The sequence below is a fragment of the Canis lupus genome, chromosome 35, assembly GCF_003254725.2.
Source record: "Canis lupus dingo isolate Sandy chromosome 35, ASM325472v2, whole genome shotgun sequence".
In the NCBI taxonomy this organism is placed as follows: domain Eukaryota; kingdom Metazoa; phylum Chordata; class Mammalia; order Carnivora; family Canidae; genus Canis; species Canis lupus.
The window spans coordinates 23,741,097-23,761,899 of record NC_064277.1 but is presented as its reverse complement, the minus strand read 5'-3'; the positions used below and the strand labels follow the sequence as shown (position 1 = coordinate 23,761,899).

At 42.0% G+C, this 20,803-nt stretch overlaps 1 protein-coding gene across 2 annotated transcripts in view; it reads right to left on the bottom strand.

The window, feature by feature from the left end:
* SCGN (secretagogin, EF-hand calcium binding protein) overlaps positions 1-20,803 on the bottom strand; it is a 35,886-nt gene that overhangs the window by 1,075 nt on the left and 14,008 nt on the right. For both annotated transcript variants that reach the window (XM_025442730.3, XM_025442729.3), the window contains exons 7-10: positions 13,052-13,107; positions 7,540-7,585; positions 7,232-7,291; positions 5,513-5,581 (exon numbers count right to left, since the gene is read on the bottom strand). In XM_025442730.3, coding sequence (XP_025298515.1) covers positions 5,513-5,581; positions 7,232-7,291; positions 7,540-7,585; positions 13,052-13,107 — 231 coding nt within the window. The remainder of the gene's footprint in view (positions 1-5,512; positions 5,582-7,231; positions 7,292-7,539; positions 7,586-13,051; positions 13,108-20,803) is intronic.

The following is a 20,803-nucleotide window of genomic DNA, read 5'->3' as shown; positions in this document are numbered from 1 at the left end:
AGATGGGAAATTAATTTCCAGCTCAAAATGCCTGCAAAAGTGAGTATGGGTGAACTAAGTGATTCTCCCCAGGCTACTTCATTTAATGCTCATGATAACCTTGGAGTAACCCTGGCATATAAATTAGGACACGGATGCTCAGACTGCACTGACCTGCCAAGCTAGGAAATTGCAACAGCATTTCTGATCCTGAATCTTCTGCCTCCAATTAAATGCTCAAACCCCCAGTTGACACTGTTCTACTGGAGAGGTGGTGGCCAGACCTGCTATATGAAGGCTCTGGGTCTGGATGTAAAGCCCAGGTCCATGGAGAGAGGAAACCCAGCTCATTGGATTCCAAATCCCTTGATTACTGGGTTGGTCTCACCAAGGAGCACAGGGGGCTGCTGTGTGAAGGATTTGGTTTCAGAAGCCCTGGGAAGCTGTCCCCATCACTCAGCCCACCCCCAGGTTGCTTTGCTGCCAAAGAAATCTCCAAAGACCTCTGGTGGGAAACGAAACTGTTCATCCTTCAGCTAGACAAGCTAATTTGCCATATTAAGACAAGCTAATTTGCAGTGTCCCAGCAGGGTAAGTGAGTGACATCAAGTCTATCCCTGATACCAGGTTTTAACTGAGGGAAGGAAGGAGGACGGAGAGCAGCAGAACAGTAACCTCCAAAGTGGGCAATTTCCAGGGAACATCAGGCCAGGAATCTGGGGCCAACGTCACTGCCCGTGGAGGGTCCATCAGTGATTGGACTAAGAGGCTGAGATGTCATACAACGTCAATACGTACACTTTGTTGGGGCTCACCAAGATACTCTAGGTGTCAATGACAGGCAGGTATGGGTGTGGTCCAGGAAGTGGTTTAGAAGTCCTGAACACAAGCTGCACTCCATGACTCCACAATGGGAGTCTTTTCCTTGTACAGTGGCAAAGTGGGGACCATCCTCAACCACTCCTGCCACATCCTTTCTCTAGTTAGCAGCACTCTGCCCCAGGATCCTCCTAGCAAATTCTCATGTTTAGAAAAGACTTGGGTGGTAGTCACTTACACATTAGCATGAATTAATTTGCCAATGTATTTATTTTCTTCAAGCTATTTTAGCTTTTTTTTTTCTGATTTGTTTTCTGCAAAAATAATTATTTCCTTAATGTGAGTAGAAACATTTTGTGCGTATGTGTTGGGGGAAGGGTATGAATGTAGGTGTATATAAGGGAAGTTTCCTTAGACCTTTTGAGTTATGCTTTTAATGTTTGACAACTCACTAGGAGTCAGGACATGTAAACACCACCGTTCAATGATGTTTGGACCATCTAAGATCACTGGGGGCCTAATTTTTAATAGCAAGTCACCAGTATAAGTACATACAGGTTCCAAATCTAAGGGTTCTACACAAATTAATTCTAATCTTCAGAAGAACTCAATGAGGTTGTATCTACTATCAACTTCTAATTTATGGATAAGAAAACTAAAACACAGAGAAGTTAATTAGCCTTCCCACTATCACACAGATGGTACATTTCAGAACCAGATACAAACTTGGGCAAGCAGGCCCCAGAGCACATCTCTTTAACAGTACACTATATCATAGCCATTCATTTAAAAATGCATTTTTTATTTCTTATCCATCTCATGGGAAGTGGTGAAAGTGGATCTGGGGTAGTTGACTAAAAAGTGCTTATCTACCCATCCTTGAATCCTGGGACTAGGGGAACCTTTGGGTCTGGATCTGGATCTGTCTCCTTGTGCTTGCCTGTGATAAGTGCTCAATTACATCCATGGAATTAATGAGTGTCTCCAAAAGTGGTCTTCATGTTTTCATCATGCACCCTCCCTTTCCTGTACATTCTATCTCTCCTTAAACAGCAAAAGTGAATATCCAAACCCTCTCCCCAGATAAATCATTACCAGCATTCCCCAAATCTCCATGCTAGAGTCTGCATCAAGACCTCAAGGCCCTGCCTACTCCCCATTCTGACCCCTAGAGGAACTGTTATAGCTTTGATGGTGGCAAGTGGTCTTTACAATAAACCTCTTAACGATAACTCTTTCTATCAGAATATTTAATTAGCCAAAACTTCAGTCTCTAGCCATGCAAAATCATAATGTGTTCTCTCTGTCTCCATTTTGCTATTTATTGGCCATACTGGTGTTCAAAACACCAAGTTGACATATAGAGGCCAAAGTTATTGCCTTAGATTTCAGCCAGGTCCTTGCCAGCAAGCCTGGAACATTTATTCTAATTATCATCTGTCATTGCATGTTTTACAATGAAAAGGAGGGAGTATGTTGGTGGTCTTTTAGGATCATCCCCTCTTGCTAATCCTCTCCTTGTCTATAACAAAGAAAAGTAGAAGGGGTGTCTACCAGGAACAAGAATGAACACTGGGGACCCTGGAGGCAGAAACTTTCATCCTCCCCAAGCAGACAATCTGGTCATCTCTGGCATCCCATTTATTTGGTTTCCAACATTACCATTCACATGTCTACTCCTTGGTGTGATGGAGCTGGGCATCTTAAATGTCTTGTGCCTTAAGCTGTAGATTCTCATGCTGATTTTTTGTGCTGTGCCAAAGGACTTACAGGCTTTTTATAAATATTGTGCAGAAATTATTTTGACTGATCTCATCATCCTGACAGAGGCAACCTTGGGCACCATTTCTCAAAGATCAGGGAAAGGGGTGTTCTGGTCACCAGATAATCTTGTTAATACAGATTCAACATATGTATCATACATAGTTGTACAAGAACGAAAGACTATAAAATAAGTTTAATTTGAAGGTCATTATTTCAAACATCAGGGATCCTGACCAGATACTACACTTAAAACTGAGCCAGCCCCCTGCTGACTTCATGGCATGCTCTGGTAATTGCTTTTAAAACATATTCCAGATATTGGTTTGTGTACTTGTCCCATGGTCCTTTCTAATAAAATGAAAATTAAACAGTCACAGGTGGTGACTCTAGTTTATGAACTGAGATATGTCAGATTTACTCAAAGATTTTTCCTTGACAACATCCTTCAAATGAAGTTTTTTAAGCAACCTCCAAGACTGGGAAAGATCCAATATAGGTTTGCACCTCAAGGATCTGGCTTCAAAGGAGAACATTAATAATTAACTGCTTTTAAATACTTTTTATCTCAACAAATCAGCCCTGACCAACTGCTTTTGTACTACTGACCATGGTCTCACTCAGTCCTTGGAATCTGGCTCTCTTAAATCGGCTGGTACTTAAACTGAGAGGTACATTTTTGTGGCGCCAGAAGACCCACCAAGCTAGAGGGCCAAGGACTAGAGTGATGGGGATCCTCTGGTTTCCCATGGAGGTGATACAAAACTATCAAAGAATGAGGTAAACACATGTTCTTGAATGGCCTAGTATTTTTCCCTTCTCTTTAATTTTCTCCAGGAGAATGTCTTCTTTACTCTGTTGCTGGTTTAGGTTTTCCTTCCAAATCACCCAGTAACTTTTGGAAGCCACTGCCAAACTCGGTGACAACCAAGAGATATGCAACCCCCTGGGCTGTGCACTTAGGCCATCAGTGGCCCAAGTTCCACTGCGCAGAGGAGGCTGCAATGCTCTGAGAAGCAGGCCACCCCCCCACTCCCATGCATTCTGTCAAAGGCAAATTAAAACTGCAGTTTAGGAAAGCCTACTGCCTCGCGACTTTAGTGACCCTAGGATAATTGCTCAGTTTCTATTACAGAAATCATTCTGGCATTAAATAAGTAGTAAGTACAGTGGGACTTTCCTTTTGCAAACAATGCAAAAGGCACAACCACACCCATCCCCATCAGTTCTGTCTGTGCAGATACCTGTGGAGTCTCCAACAGGAACAGCTCATGAAGGCAAAAAAGGTAGAGGCAGGGGACCAGTTGGGATGGGAATAATAAAAGTTAGGAGGCAAAGAAGACACCAATGTCATCCTGAGTGGAAGTCAGAAAAAAATCTCGTCCAAGCCCGCTCAATCACAGAATGTAGACTTCCTGGAGATGTATGCAAAAACTGGTAAATTGAGGGGAAATGCTCTGCCACAAAACTCCATAGTTTGGTTGTTGTTGTTAGAGAGAGAGAGAGAGAGAGAGAGAGAGAGAGACCAGGGAGTGGGGAGAAGGGACAGAGGGAAAGGGAGAGAGAGAATCCCAAGCAGGCTCCATGCTCAGTGCAGAGTCCAACATGGGGCTTGATGTCATGACCCTGAGATCACTACCTGAGCTGAAATCAGGAGTCGGACACTTAACCAACTGAGCTACCCAGGCGCCGCCAAAAACCATAGTTTTTGTTTGTTTTAAAGCTTTTTATTTATTTATTCATGAGAGACACACAGAGACAGAGATAGAGACAGAGAAAGAGGCAGAGACCAGGCAGAGGGAGAAGTAGGCTCCAAGCAGGGAGCCTGACATGGGACTCTATCCCAGGTCTCCAGGATCATGCCCTGGGCTAAAAGCAGCACTAAACCACTGAGCCACCAGGGCTGCCCCAAAACTCCATAGTTTTAATGAGGTTTTCAAACAGGTCTGGGATTCCAAAGCCAGTTAACAATTGCTTCTCTATTTTGTTGCCATCTGGGCCAATCAGGACAGAATCATTTTGTCCTGTACTGTAAAAATCTCAAAAAATCTCTAAGGATGTGAATGTACTAAATTTGGTGGCTATGCAGTCCCAAAGAAAAGGAACAGTTGCAAAGTAGCTGCTTAACTAGATCAGTCAGCCAGTTAATACAGTTCACCAGGATTCAAGGAGATTGCTTGCTTTAAACAGTCTACTCTGGGGTCCCTGTGTGTCTCAGCAGTTGAGCATCTGCCTTTGGCTCAGGTCATGATCCCGGGGTCCTGGGATTAAGACTTGCATCAGGCTCCCCACAGGGAGCCTGCTTCTCCCTCTGCCTGTGTCTCTGCCTCTGTGTGTCTCTTATGAATAAATAAATAAATAAATAAATAAATAAATAAATAATAAAATCTTTAAAAAAATAAAGTCTATACCACCTAAAACAGCTTTATGATCTAGATTATAATCTAAATCCTATCGCTTCAAATCACAACAATGTGTTGATAATTAGCCAAAATTTTAGGCTAGAAATTAAAGTAGCTCCTTAGGGGCTGCGGGGTGGGTATGTGTGGAAAAATCCCAATACAGGAATGATTTCATGAAATTAAATTAAAAGTCTTAGGTATTCTAATAACCAAGTCCAGGGGAAAAGCCCTTTCTGTAATCAAAAAATAAAGCAGAACTGCGTACAGCTGCACTGTGCTCCTATGGTGAAAGAGATGGTTTTTATATAATGGAAACAAGAAGCTTCTACGGAGGCTTCACTTAACTGAAACTACAAATGATACAAAGAGAGAAAGGGAGACCTGTCAGGTCTCACAGAAGCTCAAAGGTTGTTAAATCGACTATGTCCCCAGATTTTGTCTCTAGCATTAATTTTCAGCATTTACTGATTCTCAGAAATAAACAGTGGAATCAATCATGATGGCAACCCCAACCCAAGATGAGAGGAATCTCAACAGCCTTGGGAAATCACCTGCACAAGCTCCATCATGTCTTTGACAAACCCATCCACTTCTGGGCCTTCCAGAGCTCCAGTTTTACTCTGCAAGATAAAAGTCAGAAAGCTGAAGAATAAAGTAAGCAAATTGTCCAAATCAGTATCCTTTTGTGGTTGCAAACAGGTTCAGAAATGGCACATTCCAGTTAGGTTTCCTGTGCAGGATGTGAATGTATCACAGAAATTAAAATAATTAATTGTAAATAACAACCCCCATGTAAAGAAAGGGGAAGCAGTAGTTTTGAATTCTGTGGCTCTTGCAAGGAGTATTAATGATACATACCGAATTCATTTGTTTCCCTAATATCAGGCTTCAGTTCAGACAAGCGTTACTTGCACATCATATCAGTCCTTTGAAGGATAGGCTGATATTTCTTTTATTTCACTTTATGATTTAGCAAGGACTTGGTGATTATTAAAATACACATTTTAAAGTGAGAATGCCTAGATTGAATGAGTATTTTAGAATTACTGTTGGGCTGTACATAAAACCCTTATTTTTTTCTATTCATTTTATAAGAACGTCTATAAATTGCAATGTATATTAAAATATTTCAGTTTCTTCTCTAAAGTACCAGTTATAACAACTCATCCATCCATCTTTCCTAGTTTTCTTCACCCTGAACCTTTAACATATCACTTTTAACAAATCTATTCCCTTAGTGTATTTACCAAACACCAATATAGCACTCACTCCCTGCCAGGCACGCTTCTAAGAGCTTTACAAATATGAAATCACTGAATTCTTGCACCAATCTCATGGGATAGGTATTGTTAGTGTTATCCTCATCATCCTAACTTTACAAATAAGGGAAATGAGGTACAGGGAGGCTAAGGAAGCTGCCCAAGGTCACATGATCACATCCAGGCGATCAGTCCCAGAGGCTGTACACTTAAATACTTTGCCACCCTGCCTCTTCCAGGTAATGCTTCTTTCTACTCAGATTGCGGCACACACAGATGTCCAGTCTGGTTAGTTTCATGATGGCATCTCTTTTGACTTTTCCTAACTTTCTCATTTTTCTTCCTTCTTGCATTACCCTACCTTGTCCTCAAGAAATGCAATCTCCTTGCCATACCTTGGGCTTTAGAATTTTTTTTTCTCCTCTCTAATGAAGGACCACATAATCCTACAAAAGAAGTGGCTTTTATGTCATCCAGGGCTCACTTAGCCTATATTTCTTTGGGCTGGATATGGTTTTTATTTTGATTGTTTGCTTTTGTTTTTGAGCATACTATTCTAGAGATCAAGAAGGAGAAATTGTCTCCCAGTTTGGAGGCAAAGAGAAAAAAAAATGTGATTTTATTCTCTTCTCAACAATCAATACCCTTTTGTCCATTTTAATGTAGTCTTCAGAGCTTTACATAGAGGCACCTGGGTGGCTTAGTTGGTTAAGCACCTGCCTTCAACTCAGGTCACGATCCCAGGGTGCTGGGATCAAGTCCTGAATCAGGCTCTCTGCTCAGTGGGGAGTTTGCTTCTCCCTTTACCCCTCCCCTTTGCTTGTGTTCTCTCTCTCTCTCTCTCTCTCAAATAAATAAAATCTTTCCAAAAAAATTTTTTTTATGTTTACATAGAGAAGTTGTGTGATGTAGCAATGCATATGTGATCTGTGAGTTGGATGACCCCCACAAAGGGGCTAAACAAGCTTGCTACCTAAAAGTGGTCAGAACCACACAAAAAGATATACTTACAACATCATAGTGGGCAAAGATTTTCTCGAAGTCCCTCTTTCTTTCTTCAGTAGAACAAGCCTGTATGTGGAGAAAATAGTATGTCAGTCCACCAAGGGGAAGACTCAGTTGTACAATTAATTCTTCCAGGGTCATAGACAACCTTTATAAACTTGGAACCAATGACCTTTAACCCTATGATCCCAACAGAGTCTTGAAGGTCTCTAGATAATGCGAGACAAACAGATGCCTTCCTTTTTTCCCTCCCTCTCAAATTTATGGAGAGGCAAGCATGACACAAGCCCACCTAGAGAAATGTCACTACTTACATCCATCTTAAATTGGAGAAGGAAATTCTCCTGAAGAGCCAAAATCCTAAATGGAAAAGAAAAAAAAAAAAAAAAAAAAAGAAAGTAATTTACATGATGACCTGTCAGCTCTCAGAGGCAAGTAAATTCATAACTCTGGTATGAGGAAAGGATAGGCAATTTCCAGATTATTCTGGAAAATAGAGTAGGTTCTTGAAAAATAGGAATTTGTACATTATAATTAAAAAATTAATTTGTAGAGACTTTCATAGGGATTAGTAGTCACCATAGAGAGACTTTTAAAAAATCATCTTGGTGAAAAATGGCAACTGAAAAATCTCTCCTCCACAACGGCAGTGAGACAACTGGCCAAAAAAAAGTGTCAAAATAACTTTTTCAAATTTCTAGAAATTAAAGTCTTACAGAAATCTGGGGAGTGTTTATTTTGGAAAAATCACTAAATTTTGGTAAGAACAGTGGATTTTGTGGCATTTTAACTTGCTTCATCTTTCTCTCCTCCTCAGCTCAATGGTATCCTTGAAAATGAAGAGCCCATAGTCCCAGGGAAAATGAGCATTCTAACCACTGCTATGTGAGCAGAACAGAGTTGGAGCCCTTTCAAAACTTGATTCCCAGAGAATTGTCATTATTTAACTTCTCTGACATTCTCTGAAAGACCCCACTTGCAAGGTGCAATAAATGACCTTATTTTGAACTCATCTAGGAGGGAAAGCCTTCTGCCTGGGAACATTTGTCAAAAACAATTAAAAACAATTAAGATCACAGCTGACCACAGTGGTGGAATAAGTTTAGGTAAACCGGGGCGCATGGGTGACCTCAGCTCAGGTCATGATCTCAGGGTCTTGGGATCAAGCTCTGCATGGAGTCCCATGCCAGGCTCCATGCTCAGTGGGGAGTCTGCTTGTCGCTCTCGATTTGGCTGGCACCTCCACTCATGCTCTCTGTCTCTCTCTCAAACAAACAAACAAACAAACAAACAATTAAAAAAAAATCTTAAAAAAAAAAAAAGAAAGAGTTTGGGTAAACAACAGGCTAACTAAAAAGCTTATAAGGAAAATTTAGGGGAATGAGATGCCCACAGGGGTTTTTATAAGCTCTGACATATTCCTGGGAATCTAGAAAGCTGTAGACATGCATAGGACTACATCCATTCCCAGGGCTGTATGTAGGCACAGAAAAGACGTCAGGAGGCTCTAAGAGCTCACCAGTGGCTTATCATTAGGCTCTGTGCAAGCAGGAAGTTAAGGCAAAGGCAGAGTTGTAAACTTCCTGGCTGCAGGTAGAAAATGTACCCCAACCAGTACACAGGGCCCCTCAACAAACATTAGGGGGCTTACAAGAAATCTCTGTTGGATCATTAACTAATCATTAGGCTAATGAAGCAGACTTCAGTGTTCACATATGACAAAGATACAGATTTTACAGGATTAGTTTGAAAAAGTCACTAAGCAAAAAGACAACATTTATCAACCCATAAGAAATACTAAAGGGAATTCTTCAAGCTGAAATGAAAAGAACACTAGGCAGTTGTTTGAATCCACATGAAGAAATAAAGAACCTCAGCCTGACGTGAAAGGCCATGTATTGTACGATTCCATTTATATGAAATACCCAGAATAAGCAAATCCACAGGAACAGAAAGTAGATTAGTGGTTATCAGGGGTTAATAAACAAGGGTAGGGGAAAGTGATTCCTGATGGGTATGGGGTATTTTTCTGGCATAATGAAAATGTTCTGGAATTGGGTAGTGATGGTTGAATAGCCTTATGAATATACTAAAGTATACCGAATTGTTCAGTTTAAGATTGTTATAACACATAAATGATACTCAATAAAAAAATAGTCCAGGTTTTATTTTGGAAAACAAATGTATTTCTGTACTTTCTGCTTAATTACAATTCTACTTCAATAGAATACAGTCAGTTTCAAAAGACTAGTGTTGGGTTTATGTTGCATTCATAATCATGCATCCACAATGTAGAGAAAGGCAGAAAAAAATATCATGGCACAATTTGAAAAATTTTGTTCTTCTGGATGCCCAGGGTAAAAAGAATTGCTCTGAGCCAAGTAGAGGGTAGAATGTCCTGGAACTCTATAAGGAATCCTGTCCTTACCAATTGGTTGGCACCAAGCAGCCTAAATTATGTTGCCAGCTAGAGGACAAATACTTGAGAGGCGCTCGTCTGTGGAGTAATAGGGCTGTATTCCAGAGCTGGGAGTAGAGAGAGGAGTCCCTTGCATAAATGTTTTAAGACCTTTAGGTCATTCAGTTATTTCCTTATTGCTGCTGTGACAAATTAGCACAAATATAGTGGCTTCAACAGCACAAATTAGTATCTTACGGTCTAGAAATCAGACACTGGAACAGATTTCACCAAGCTAAAATCGAGGTGTCCACAGGGCTGCTTCCTCCTGGAGGCTTCAGGGGAGAATCAATTTCCTTACCTTTTCTAGCTTCTAGAAGCTGCCTGTATTCTTTGGCTCACAGCCTCTTTTTCCACTTCAAAGCCTTCAAAGTCTGACCCTCTGTTTCCTTCTTCCACATTTAAAGGACCCTTGTGGGATGCCTGGGTGGCTCAGCGGTTGAGCATCTGCCTTCAGCTCAGGTCATGATCTTGGAGTCCTGGGATCAAGTCTCACATCAGGTTCCCCACACGGAGCCTGCTTCTCCCTCAGCCTGTGTCTCTACCTCTCTCTCTGTGTCTCTCGTGAATAAATAAATAAAATCTTTTTTTTAAAAAAAAAAAAAGGACTCTTGTTATTACCTTTGGGCTGACCTGGATAATCCAGACTAATCTCTGTAAGGTCAATTAGCAACTTCAATGCATCCTTCGTGCATCCTTGCCATGTAACATAAAATGTTCACTGGTTCTGGGAATTCAGACATCTTTATTCTGCTTACCCCAGTTGTCACTGTCAAATTCCATATCAAATTGGTTTTGAAATAATGTAGTAACTGTTTTGTTGCTTTGCATCTCTGTCCAGTACTAAGTCAATTCTCCCTTCAGTCCACAACTACTCATCAAAACCTCCTCTATACATAACACTCCACTGTCAGAGTTTATGCATACTTCCTATCTTCTGGGTAGGATCTAGTAAGGCATGTTTGGCTTGCTGCAGGTAGGGATCTTTTGGTAATCACAGTGACCAAGAGGACATGACAGAGGGGAGGTGACCTCCATAGATGGGAGCCAGGGATGCTAGATGTGCTGCACTGCATGGAAAGTTCCACAGAATGGGGAATCATCCCATATCTCACCTGACTCTGGAATGTCCCAAGAGCATTCATGTGTGTACAAATCCTGCTTATAATTATATGAACCTAGAGCTGAATTCCTATTTACATTAAAAATCCAGGGTATTTTTCTCAAGGTATACGTAATTTACTAATCTTGTAAATTATCTGTATAGTATACTGAATCACAGAAGTTGAGGGATGACTGTACTTTGTTTCATTTAGAACTCTTTCAAGATTTATTTATTATTTATAAAACTATATCAACAGCAACTGAGTTCCTGACACGAGTTGCCAAAAGGCCATACTCGTATCAGTCAACAACTTAATGGACATATTCATGGTAATTTTACAGCAAGATGTAAACAACGACCGCTCGGTTGTCTTCCCTGTTGTTATATCTACCCACCTTATACACTGAAATACACCTTATAATTAACAACTGTTTTCCTTTATTTCCCCTTTATGTGTGATAGTTTGTGCATTACACAAAGTGTTTTAGCATTATCTGCATAGGTAGATTATATTATCTGTGGATTTTATTTCAGGAGTAAACAGCATTATTAACAATAGGGTAGAGAGCAGCTTACAGTAATGGCACGCTCCAGCCTCCAGAGGGCGCTCAAGGCTCCTCAACTCACCACCTCTGAGAAATGCCTTGAGTGGGGTGAGTGGGTGCTTTTGGTGACTGGAGCAAGGGAATTAAAAGCTCTTGTTTTCATCCAGATTGCTATGTTTTGAGTGAAGCTTTTAGGTGCTTTGGGTCTTCACGTTAGGACTGGTTCTCTCACACAGTTCTCAGAGTAGCTAGACTGATCACTACTTAGTAGGAACCTTTGCCTCAGTTGGCCGAAAGAATTGTGGGAAAGGGCACCTAGGTTATTCAGTCAGTTAAGCATCTGACTTCGGCTGAGGTCGTAATTCCAGGGTCCTGGGATTAAGTCCCACGACTGGCTCTCTGCTCAGAAGGGAGTCTGCTTCTCCCTCTCCCTCTCTTCCTCTCCCTGCTTATTCTCTCTCTCTCTTTCTCAAATAAATAAAAATCTTAAAAAAAAAAAAAAAAAAAAAGTATTGTGAGAAAGTTGAGTGGGACCCAAGGGATACAGCCAAGACCACAAGGGCAGAGATTCCTCAGTCCTCAGTCTTTGGGAAAAACACTTTTGTCCTCCTCTCCATGCCTCTTCTCCAGCAAAGTGGCCAAAATTGGGATGAAGGTCCTGGGAAAATTAACCAAGGCAGATCCACAGGCTTCCTCACAGCAACTATGAGACTCATAATAAAAGACCATATAAAATTTTGGGGTCAATGTCCTGGTCACCACTACAGAGAGGTTCTTCCTGAAGTGTCCCCATTCGATCCCCTGCTGCCAAGAGAGGAAGAGGTAGCTGGTACAGGGTTTTGTGATTCTGAACTCAAGTTAATATCTGTGTGTGACATTAATATCTATGTGTGACATTAACTCTCTGCTGCTGAAAATTCCCCTCAGTCCTTGGACTTCCTCTCTCCCAGCCATCCATGCTTGTGCTCTGCAGCCTGTAACTGCCATCCTCTATCACTGTCCACACTACAACTCTGTCCACCCCATCCTGAGGCACCTGGTATCACAACTGCTTCCCGCCCCCCCCCCCCAGATTAGATCCATGTATTCTGGATCAAATGATTTTTTTCCCATTCTGTGGACAACCACACATTGTTTTGGGGTCAGCTAACCTTGAGAAGACATGATGACATGCCCATCGTGTCACAACACTGGACTTAAAGACAGCAAGCACCTTCACAGGTACTGGACCACTTCTGCTGTTACCTCTATCCTCCTCCACTCTGACCCTTAGGTGCTGAGGGCCCATGGAGGCTCCACCAACACGGAAAACCAGACAGCATGGCTGGCATCTGGTTCAGTCGTCTTCTGTCCTCAACTAACTGCTCAGCATTCCCAGAGCCAGTGAATGGGATTCCAGACTTATTTTTTCATGGGGTACTTATGTGAGACCAGGAATGTCTGGCCTTTCAAGGCAGGGGCTGGCCCATGACCCACCTATAAAATTTTATGAAAACTCCGTATTGTGCACTGTGGGGGGTGGGGACGGGGTTATTATCTTTACAAAGGAATCTATCATCCCAGAAGATTCCAAACAACTGCTGTTTATTTGGCAAGCTGAGTCTGTTCTTCAGGGTTTCAGGCAAGATTGACATCTGCTTTCAATGAGAAGAGTGTACTGTTTGTGGAACCCCTAGGACAGTGTGTCTGAGTCATGCCACCATTCCCATGCTACTCACCTTGCCAAGTCATTAAGATCCAACCGGCCATCTTTATTTTTGTCAAAAATCTTCATCTGGAATGCAGAAGGGGAAATGATTGTAAGAAGTACTTGTAATAGGAATCCACTTTGAAAATTACCGAAGTACTTTGCTATTTTGCTCTTCTGATTCCATAGGTGTCTAAACTGGCTGAAGCTGTCTGATATCACAGAGTACTCCCTACAGAGCACAGAAGAAATATCATTTTTCCATTGAAGGCAAAAGTCCTTGAGAAGAATGTGATTTAGGGGAAAGCCTGCCTCTCTAGGCTTCAAGGATTGTAGGACGGATGAGAGGGACAGGCAGAGACTGGAGAGTCAGGTGGACAGATGTGAGACCTAACTCTGCTGGAAAGGGGATTCTGGAGGGAGGAGAGCACTAGCTGAAGAAGGACAACATTGAGTGGACGGAGTTGCTGTGGCTTAGCCTCCCTGAGACACTCTGAGCATCCAAGGATTTGGAAGATGGGTTGAGAATCAGTGGACTTTGCATAGAGCTGGCTGTGATGGGATGAGATGATGCAGGAATATAGGGTGGAGGTGGACCCCTGAGCTGCAGGCTGGAAAGAGGTTGTGCATAGGGAGACACTTAGCATGTCTGACTCCATATTGCCTCTGTTTCCCTTCTGCTGTGACCTATGGCTGACAAACCTCTGTGTAGCCCTGCACATAGGCATGCTACAGCTTAGATTTGCAAAAACCACTCTTTCCCCAAAACCTACTTCACCCAAGGAGAGAAGGAAGTACATACAGAAATAACAACTCTATGTTTAAGATTTACAGGGATGCCATGACCAGGTTCCTATACGCAAAGATCAAATAACCAAAGATAGAAAGTTTCAGCACCTTCTTTGGACCCTTGTGGCCTCCTGGACATCTATAGATATCAGTTACCTCTTAACTCCAACATCCTACTCTTCTTCCTCTTCCTAACATAAAAGAAGCTCATATTTCATGCTGAGGGAAGATGTTCTTGGAGACAACAGTCTGCCATCTCCTTGGTTTGCTGACTTTCTGAATAAAGTTGCTTTCCTTTCCCCAGTATCTTGCCTCTCAATTTACTAGTCTGTCATGTGCCAAGAACATGTGGACTCTGCTGTAGATGTGGCAGAGAATTAGTGGCTTGCATCCAGCAAGAGGTAAAGGATGGCTGCTGGATTAGCCTAGACTTCCCAATGAGCTAGCCAAAGCTAAGAGCATGGGTTATGAGTTCATCACAGACTTCAACTGTGAATACCAGCAAGGTAACAACTGAGTGGCCAAGAGGCATCAGCCTAAGAGGGGTCAGAGCTTTGTGCCCAGAGACCTTAGCTCCACCACTTTCACCATTAGGGCCAAAAGCCACTTTTCTCTTCTTGATGCCATTTTTTAAAAAAAGATTTTATTTATTTGAGAGAGAGAGAGCATGAGCAGGATGGGGGGGCACAGGGAAAAAAAGAAGCAGACTCCCCACTGAGCAAAGAGCCCAATGCAGGACTTGATCCCAGAACCCTGGTATCATAACCTGAGCTGAAGGCAGACGCTTAACTGACTGAGCCACCCAGGCACCCATCCTCGATACCATTTTTGCAGAAGAGTCTGGGTTGGACAAAGATGATTAAGATGTCTAAGAGGCCAAGCTCCTCCTTTTGTGGAAAGACTTAGCATTAATCAAAGAGACTATTTAAATTATTATCAGAGGAGGCTTTAAATAAGATTAAAAATTAAAATCAGGAAGCCAGATTAGTTTAGGCAAAGTGGAAGAAAGGCATTTCATGGCATATTTGAGTCTTAGTGTGAGTGAATTTTCACATTTCAGTGCAGCAGATTATCTCTAAACATATTTGTAGGAAGATATTGTTCAGAGGAAAAGATGGAATGAGAAAATCCGAGTATATGTAGCAGATTTTGGTACTAAAAAATGTATCCATCCATCCTTCCTCACTTCCTAAATCCAGTTTCTTTTTAATATTTGAAATGGATTTAAAAGCCCATTTCCCCAAAACTTTAGATACAAAAATGTGTATTATAGATTATATTAAAATGCAAGTTATATTTTTATACATTTGGACATATTATACATCCAATCACGTCCCTTAAATGTAAATTCTATATCCAGTAAAAATCTGAGAGCAGTACACTTTGCTGGAAACAGTCATGAGTTATTTCTCATGACACCATCATTATAAAAGGTTCTATTTTTAATACAGAGCTAGATTATCTTGAGCTTTAAGCAAGTAGTAACATCTCTAAAGATGTGGGCCCATCTGCATTGCTACGCGAATTACTCAAAGGGGAAAATGCCCTTTGCTCAAAATTGGCTTGAGGAAGAACTGAACAACAAGGTGGTAAATCATGCTTCTACTCATCAGAAAATTGGCTAGATGGTTCACTTAAGTTCAGAGAAGTGATCTGAGTCAGAACTGTGAATTGAGGGTCAACCCCATTAGCTGGCAGAGCCAGTCATGAGGCTGGTTAAGGTCACCGGCAGAGTGATAGTGGGCACAGAGGGAAGAGCATGCTTCATGTCAGCCTGGATCAGAATGCTGAGTGCCTCCACCTATGGGAAGGAAGCAACTGGGAAGCCAGGACCAGAGTAGAAGATGGGACAAGCTTAACCTCCTATGTCTGTTTGTTATGGTCTCGGATTTTAATTTGCCGATTTACAATAGTTCAAGTTCCATGCTCTAATTAGGTACATGAACTTAAGAGCTCCTACATGCATTAGCTTACATTTTTAAAAGCTCAATATTATCTGATAATATTCTATTCAGACAGCTAATCTTTCCCCCTGCCAGGTACTGGCAGCATCTCTCAATTAGATGTCATAATTGGATTTTGTTAATAGGCTGTTTCCTTCCTTGTCCTGAACATTAATTAGGAGTTAGAAGAAGGTGAGGTCTGCAGACCTTGACTTTTCTCTTATGATTGGATGCTCTGCTGTGACCTCATTCATTGTTAATGCTGCAGATCCCTTTCAATTGTGCCAATCCTTATTTGGGTCCATTTGAATTCATTTAGCAGGTTTACATTTCTTTTTTTTTTTAAAGATTTTATTTATTTATTTATTTATTTATTTATTTATTTATTTATTTATTTATTCATGAGAGACACACAGAGAGAGAGAGAGAGAGGCAGAGACACAAGCAGAGGGAGAAGCAGGCTCCACGCAGGGAGCCTGACATGGGACTTGATCCTGGGTCTCCAGGATCACACCCTGGGCCAAAGCCATCGCTAAACTGCTGAGCCACCTGGGCTACCCTACATTTCTTAAGTAAAGCTTTTGATGCTAAACCTCAGAACCAAATCTGTAATGTGGTGCTGCTATGACTGTATCCATTGCTCAAAAAAATCCATTAAAGCAGCAGTAAGGTGATTTCACACTTGGTGTATAGTTAGACTAAAGTTTTAAAACATCTTTTGAGAATATTGAATTTGTCTGTTAGTTCATGCACAGGTCCCTAGGGTAATGTAAAGAGTCTTAAAAAAATAAGCTATAGTTCAGTTCCCAAATATATTCATTGGAAAAATATAAGCTGCCTCTAAATTTAAGATAGATTGGCTATAATCTCATTAAAGTCATCTGTCTTCTGATTAGACTAGGTCTTAGGATGGAAATGCTCATACTTGAATCCTCAACACTTGCCTATCACCTCAGGGCATAAAGAACCAGTGAGGGGCCAAGTGGAGTTTGATCATGAGCCTGTCTTCATGGGACAGTTTGGAATGAAAATCAATGCTTACTCACAGCATGCAGAAGCAAAGAGCCACGTTTGGGCAATGAAACAGACACAGAATAACAGGACAGTCTTGGTCCATGGCCGGTTCTCAACCCAGATAACTCAAAAGTTAGGTGAGACCACTCTGGTCCTCCTCAGCTACTTCACAGGATTAATTCTAAGCTTCCAGATCTGAGCTCAGAGCCATCCAACATTGCACGTTGTCCGATCTTCTTCAGCCCAGGGCATCCCACTAGAAGAGATGCCACCCTGGGGTTTTTAAAGATTGAAACCTAAAGGCCGAAGAGAAGCGCCCTGGGCAAGCAGGGTTGCTGGGCTGATGCATGACGTGCAGAATCCTTCCAGCCAAAGATTGGCTTTGTGAGCAACACCCATGTCCCCTTCAAGCCCCTTCCTGTCCCTTATAATGAATGGGTTGTTTGAATGAAGTGACTGACCCTGGGGACTCGATGCAGGCATAGTTCTCTCTCCTTCCCCAGCCCCTGCCCCAGCTTATCAGTGCTCTCTCTCCCCAGAGCACTTTTGTAGAACCCTTTCTGGTTCCCTGTTGTCTTCCATTAATTTGTTTCCTACTTTGTGTTTAAAAAGATGTCAGTTCTTAAGATGATTCATGAGGAGAAAAATACATTTTCCTAGCTAATAAATTCTGGTGTGGCTTGAGTGCTCCTGTATTATCTTTAAAAATATTAAGAGAATCCTAATCTCCCAACATGGCTTTGTCCTCACCTTGCTCTTCACTTCCTTCAAAGGAATTGTCATCTCTTCTTGTTCTCTCAACAGAGCTTTACTCTTCCTCTTTTGAAAGTTTTCTTTTTAATAACTTAGTATTTAAACTTTCAGACATGATATTATGGTGGAAAAGATAGGCTTTGGAGGTAGATTTGGGTATGCATTTCCACTCCATCCTTCTTATATTTGACCTGTTAAAGTCTATAATTCTCAGTTTTTTTCATTTGTAAAATAAGAACTAAAAAATAATTATCTTTATGAGGGTGCTGAGAGAACCAAATGAAATGTTTGAAAAGTTCTTTGCACAATTATTACAAGTAAAGTACTCAGTACTGGAATAGAAGCTCACTATGTTGCAGTGATAATAAGACACCACATGTGCTCAGTGGAGAAGGCATCTTAAAACAATGCAACTTGAACTCTGTCGATCTACTACCTACCTTCTCTTGTCCTTCCTTTGCTGAAGCTCTAGAATTGTGGCCTCCTTATAATCTGCCTTGTTTTTTTAAAAGTTAGGAAAACTGGATCTCAAGATGAGATTGCTGTTTTTTAGGAACCGAAGGCAAAATTGAACTCAACTTGTTGGTCTTTGGTTTAGGGCAATGACGTGTACATTTGGAATGGATTGGAGTGACCAGAGCAAATTTTTTTCCCTCCTTTACCAAATTTTCCCTAACTGGAAGACTCCATACACTCAGGGACCATGTCTTCCTCAGTAAGTTCTCCCTAAATATTTGTTGAATGAATGAACTCCCATCTTTGGGTCAACTAGTTTGCTAGATCATATTCTGACCTAGAAGAAATAAAGCATGAAGAGAGTGAGGGTTTTGGAGGACATGCTGTGAGTCATCTTGAGAATCTACTCTTCAGCTCAGAAAAAACATTTCACATTCAACGGAAAGAACACAGTAATGTGAATTCTGAATCCACAGGGACTTGTGGCAGTCCTGTCCTTCTCAGATTGTCTTTTTATATTTGCTCTACTCTGCCTCCTCCCCCCACTCCTGGTACCTGGTTTCTTCCCCTGCTACCTCTCTCTGGTAATCAGCAAGGGGCTCCAGCTGCCCTGTGTCTGCCCCTGGGCTCAGCACAGCTCACACTTAATAGGAGGAGGAGACCCAGACTGGATGGAGACCCAGACTGGATGACTGTCTACAGGATGGGGGAGACCCAGACTGGATGACTGGATGACTGTCTACAGGATGAAGGACCCCAGTGAGAGCCATAAAGGATCAAGCTCAGCACTTCCAAGCACTCCTTCTGGCTCTGTCCTGGAGGTGGATGTGTGTTAAGGAACACAGGTAAGGGAAGCAGGAGGGTCCCAAGTGCAAACTTTGCTTTTGTCGTCATGGTTTCCTATTTTAGCTGGCTGTTAGGCAACCTGCAAATTCAATTTTGACTATTTGCGTTAAATAGCCTACTGTGTGTCTGGCCCCATTGGAGGGCTGTGAAAGCAGAAATTAGATGCTTCCCTTGCCCTGGAAGAGTCATCAGTTAGTAAAGAACAAGACCCACAAACAAGTCATGTCTGTTGTCCTTGACTCTAGTCACTCATCAGGAATTCTAATGATGATTCCCCCTTCCCAATCTCAGATATGAGAACTCATATCTGCTAACCTACCTCACTCCATGCTGCCACCCTGTTTCACCTGGATAGCAACAGTGGCCTCTTAACCGGCCTTCCTGACTCCCTCCTTGACTCGTTTTCCAGCTCTTCTCAGCACAGCAGCCAAGTCATGGCATCTTCTGCTTCCAACCCTCTGGTGGCTCTCTATCTCCCTCAAGCTCAATCCAGAGTTCTCACAATGGCTAAGAAGCCCTATATGGTCTGACCTCTGTTAAGTCTCACTGACTCTGCCCCAGCCACATGGGTGTCTTCCTGTCCTTGAAGATTACAGGCACACTGCTACCCCAGGGGCTCTGTGCCTGCTGCACCTGTGGTTCTTCCTTGAGTCTCACCCTCTCGAAGGGTGAAAAATCACACCTCTCCAGTCCTTCATCCTTGCTACCTTGCTGGTATGGCTATCCTTCAGCCTTGTTCTATGTGTTCATTTTTTCCATAACACTCATTACCCTCTGTCATGTAATATAATTTATTATTCATTTTGTTTATTGTTATTGTCAGTTTCCCCTTTGTCTGTTTTGCTCACTGCTGGATCCCCAGGACTAGATGAGTACCAGGGACAGAGCAGCTAGTTGGTGGATATTTGTGGGATGGGTCAAATGGATGACTGTGATAGGAAGATAGCAACACGCACAAGGTAGTCTGGGCACACAGAGGAGAGGCACCTGTGCCCACTACAGAAGAAGGTGACAGAAAGTTTTCTAGCCCAAGATGATGTCTAACTGAATCTTGAAGGAAAAGCAAGAACCAGGAGAAGAAAAGTGGGGAGAAAGTAGTTGAGCCACATTTAGAAGCGGGAAAGAGGCAGTTAAGCATTATAGTTGGAGCCTGAGGAAAGCCCCTCCGAATCAAAGGCAAACAAAGGAATACTAGGAGCATGTTGGAGATTTGAAATGAGGGTATTTCATTGTTGGTGCATGTTTTTTAAGTTAATAAAACCAAGGTAACAACAGCCAATGCTGACAAGGTGTTAAATCAATCACTGGAAAAGTGCTCAGCTAGAAACAGTCTGCTTGTCATTCTTTGGCCCAGGCAGTTACAGTGACATCACTCCCATCACAGTTCTTATTCTGCTGACAGATTTCACTGGGAATCAAGTAAGAAGAAACCTAGTGATCTCCCTGTGGCTGGGAAATTGCTTCCTGCTTCCCAACCACAGGGACTTCCCATTTCACTCTTCTGTGCTGAGTACATATTTACTCAAGATTTCAAACACCATTTGCATGTTATTAAAATAGATCCAGAGTAAGAAGCCAAATTATATCCTTGATTGAGATCCTGGCCTGGGGTTTGATTCTGTTCTGGGCATGAGCTTCACTTTTGTCCAGACCATTTTACAAGTCCTCACGGTCAAGGGCACCTTCCTCCTTCTCAGGGTGGGTGTCCACAACTGGGGGCAGCATTTGGATAGAGTGCCGAGGGAGAGGCAAGAGGGGCCCAGGGCTGAAGACTGAGGCTCACCTTCCAGTTTAACTGGGGCTTTTGACCAGGTAATTCAACTTCTCCCAGTTACCTGATCTTTGAAGTGCATTAAGAATTCAACTTGGTGGTGACTCAGTCACTCAGCCTTTCGAAGCCTCCAAGATCAGATATATATAGCAGATATAGCATGGAATAGCATGAACAAAGCCAACCCTGCAGAGAAGTCATCGGAAATAAT